The 3,800-nt window shown below is 48.4% G+C and overlaps 1 protein-coding gene across 1 annotated transcript; it reads left to right on the top strand.

Moving 5' to 3' along the window:
• The first annotated feature begins 470 nt into the window (after positions 1-470).
• Positions 471-3,500, top strand: LOC108524963 (liver carboxylesterase 1-like). Its single transcript, XM_017866038.1, has 3 exons — positions 471-703; positions 2,767-2,839; positions 3,148-3,500. Exons 1-3 carry the CDS (start codon positions 592-594, stop codon positions 3,329-3,331), a joined length of 369 nt encoding a protein of 122 aa, XP_017721527.1. The 5' UTR covers positions 471-591; the 3' UTR covers positions 3,332-3,500.
• The last annotated feature ends 300 nt before the right edge of the window (positions 3,501-3,800 follow it).

Below are 3,800 nucleotides of genomic sequence, written 5' to 3'. Positions count from 1 at the left end.
CGCCGCAGATTCCTGAGACACAAGAGGCAGATTGTTCCTTCTCTGCATATGTTTGTATTTAAATAGCCTCACATTCAGACAAGCAACTTGGATTTGCTTCAGTCTTCTCAGGATGGGTGAGAAAAACACTGGAAATTTTCAAAATGAGGCAGAACAGAAGATACCTGTCAGGGTGGAGATAGTGTCCAAGAGAATGAATGCAAGACTGTTAACAGTGAATTGCATCCAGTGTAACCAGATGTAGAGAGATTTTCTTCTGTGAGAATTCACGAGCAGGCAAAGGGGTTTACGAGGCTGAGTCAGTGTCCCTGCACTGGCAGTTATTTTAAATGAATTGACCCAGGATTTCCACATTCGTTCATTAAAGATTTGTTCATTGAACAAATATTTGGCTCAAATTCCAGTTCCACGTCAACCAGCCATGCAGCCTGGAGCACGTCACTGAGCTTTCCCGTGACTCTGTTTCTCTACTGTGCTGACAGCCAGAGGTTTCCTGCAGAGCTGGAGACCTTGGTAGCCTCCAGGTATGTGTCGGACAACATGAGCTGAGCATGAATCCTTGTCTTCTCAGATGCTGGAGCACCCACCTTCATGTATGAGTTTCAGTATCGTCCAAGCTTCTCATCAGACATGAAACCCAAGACGGTGATAGGAGACCACGGGGACGAGCTCTTCTCCGTCTTTGGGTCCCCATTTTTAAAAGGTAACGGCTCCTTGCTGTCCGTGAGCTTGGAGTTAGGAGACCTGGGTTCCAGTCTTGGTGTGGTGAGCTTCAGCAAGTTTCTCCTCTCCTGGTCTTAGTTTCCTGATTCTCTATAACAGGGTTGAACGTCATTGGGTAGTCCCTGAGCTTCCTCTCGCTCTAACACATGTGAGGGGGGATGTGTCTTCATGTGACCTCTGCACAGACACTCAGAATCCTGGGCTGTGTCATCAACAAGACAGGTGTGGGGTGGTCTCTTGCAGGATTCACTATGACACGGTTTAATGCCATTGGGTTGTGCCCCAGGTTCCTCCTGCTCTAACACACCTGAGGGAGGATGTGTATTCATGTGACCTCTGCACAGACACTCAGAATCCTGGGTTGTGTCATCAACAAGATAGGAGGTGGGACACATGGAGGGCCCTGCTCTAGGTTCAGAAGCTACCAATCAATTTCCCTCTCCCAGGAGTGCTGAGAACGTGACTGAGGGTGAGGTTAGAATTGGTGTTAACCCTGAGTCAGGTCTAATGTGTGTCTGTTTGTCTTTCTGTCTGTCTCTAACAAAAACTCATAACCTTTAAATTTAATACATTTAATAATTGTTAATTTGGAAATCACAGGGTGCATGACTTTCGAATAAGAGACGAGACTTTATTTTTGATATGCTTTATAGCCAGCAAGATGGCCATCCCGCAGACTGGGAAGGTGCCTCTGGCCAAGCCCAGACATAGGCTCATTGATAGAGGATGGGTTGGGTAGGAGCTTTATGTGAATGGATTTGCTAAACATACATGTTCAATAGGTTACAGGGGGAACAATGGATATTCATGAAGACAGTCCTGACAGATGTGTATTAAACAAACATGCATGTAACATGGCCCATGTTCACCTGGTGGTGGAGACCTAATATTTAAATATATTATAATTAGGGCCTATAAGTCCAAAGATCTTCTCAGGACATAAAGCCCAGCAAGTGAGCAGCCTCTGTACAGCAGCCAGGTCCAGTGCATGGTTGGTGATGTTCTTATGTGGAGAAAGTTACTGAAATCAGACTCTTATGCAGTCAAAGCCATAGTTAAGACTGGAGGGTCAGGGTTCTGTTTGTCTGCGTATCCCAGCTTCAGCCATTGTAATTATTTTCATTTTGCTTAAGTCCAAGCCAGTGCTTGTTTAGCTGCTAGAGAACCAGAATCACCTCGTTGCAGTGAGAACTGAGTGGATTCTTTAAGGGTAGAGATGTAGGCCAGAACCCTTGCCCGACGTGGCCTTAGGTCTGATTTTTAATTTGGTGTCTTATTGCCACAAAGAGTGTTCTGTCAGAATGATTACCTTTATTTTATTGCTGATGCTGCTCAGTGGCGTCTAAACTACAAAAGAGACGGAGTATTATGAGGCGTGTCTGACCCCCTGTCCGTTCCCAGGCAGGAACACAGTTGAAGGATTTTCTGGGCTCCCCTTAGCCCAGAGAGGGTCTGTTCAGTCAGCTGGAGGTGTTAGGATTTTATTTTTAGTTTACATTATACAATATTTTTAAAAGTCCTCTCACAATATCTTCTAAACCTTAACTCTCAGCAGTTAGAGATCACATGGGACTCACCCCACGGCTGCTCAGAACACACCAGCGCCTCTGGGCTACTCTCTGTGCATGCTTAGGAGCCTTGCGGTTCTGTTGGTTTCCAGAATGTGAATTGTGGGTGTGTGCCGGGGAGGCAGAAAAGACCCAAGAGAGAGCAACCCTGGGAGGTGGGGCTGCTGTAGAGGAAACCCTGGGGTGTGGCATTGCTTGTGACCCTGAGTGGGGAGGAGGCAGGCGAGGGTCACAGGAGACAAAGGCAGCCAGCACATGGAAAGACGCATGCCCATTGCTGAGCTCTCAGTCAGATATGGTCAAAGGTAAAGTACACACAAACCCACCAGGATCTTCTAGAACTGCAGATCTCAGCTCAGTGGGTGTGGAGCATTCGCCAAGACTGTGTTTCTAGCAGGCTCGCACATTATGTTGATGCTGCAGGTCCGCGGACCACACTTTGAGTCACAAGGGCTTTTTTTCTTCTTCCCCTCAGAGGGTGCCTCAGAAGAGGAGATCAGACTCAGCAAGATGGTGATGAAATTCTGGGCCAACTTTGCTCGCAATGGGTGAGGCTCTTGGCAAAGACAGAGGAGGACTGGTGAAGGTGGGCGGGGGTGGGCGGGGCACGGCATGCCTATTGGGAAGGGGCAGCTTCTAAGGTTCTAGTGATCAATCTCCTGACCCTGTGACCATAGCATTCTGACAATGAGAGCTCTCTACAAATGGAGAGGCCACTCCCGGAGATAGTCAGCTCCCCATCTCGGGAGGTATACAAGCCTCTTGACAGAGATAACTTGGGCATCCTCGCACATCTCAGAAGATTGTTGGGAACACACAGCAGCTGTGGGGCAATTCTATTTGATTCTGTTTCCAGAAACCCCAATGGGGAAGGGTTGCCTCGCTGGCCAGAGTACAACCAGGAGGAAGGGTACCTGCAGATTGGTGCCAACACCCAGGCGGCCCAGAAGCTGAAGGACAAGGAAGTGGCTTTCTGGACCAAACTCTTTGCCAAGAAGGCAGTGGAGACGCCACCCCAGACAGAACACATTGAGCTGTGAATGGAAGATCCAGCCAGCTTTGGGGGCCTGGAAGAGCAAAGACTGGGGTCTTTTGCGAAAGAGATTACAGGTTCAGAAGGCATCTTACCGTGGCTGGAGAGGCCATGAAGGAGGAAGTTTTGTATTTGTGACCTCAGCTTTGGGAATAAAGGATCTTTTGAAGGCCCAATTAGTGCTTGTGTCTTATACTGGGATTAATCAATTGTCCTCAGAGACAGAATAATGCTGAAATAGGCAATGTGAGAAGGAAGGTGGCTCTGCTGGGGATGACCAGGCCTCAGGATGAGCAGAGCCCAGAGGACTGGGCCATGGATGGTGCTCAGGGGAACTCTGGGCCTGTTGTATGTTTCTGGGCCCCAACAATTTCCAACAATAGGAGTTGGGATGGCCAGAGTGTAGCATCCAGACCCTCTGTTTGGAGCTGCCTGTGGAAATGGAAGTGGCCCAGGCTGAGCATGTGCCTGGATCT

The sequence above is a fragment of the Rhinopithecus bieti genome, unplaced genomic scaffold (assembly GCF_001698545.2).
Source record: "Rhinopithecus bieti isolate Rb0 unplaced genomic scaffold, ASM169854v2 repeat_36543, whole genome shotgun sequence".
NCBI lineage: Eukaryota > Metazoa > Chordata > Mammalia > Primates > Cercopithecidae > Rhinopithecus > Rhinopithecus bieti.
Note: the sequence above shows the minus strand (reverse complement) of the source record. Positions and strands in the feature narration are given on the sequence as shown.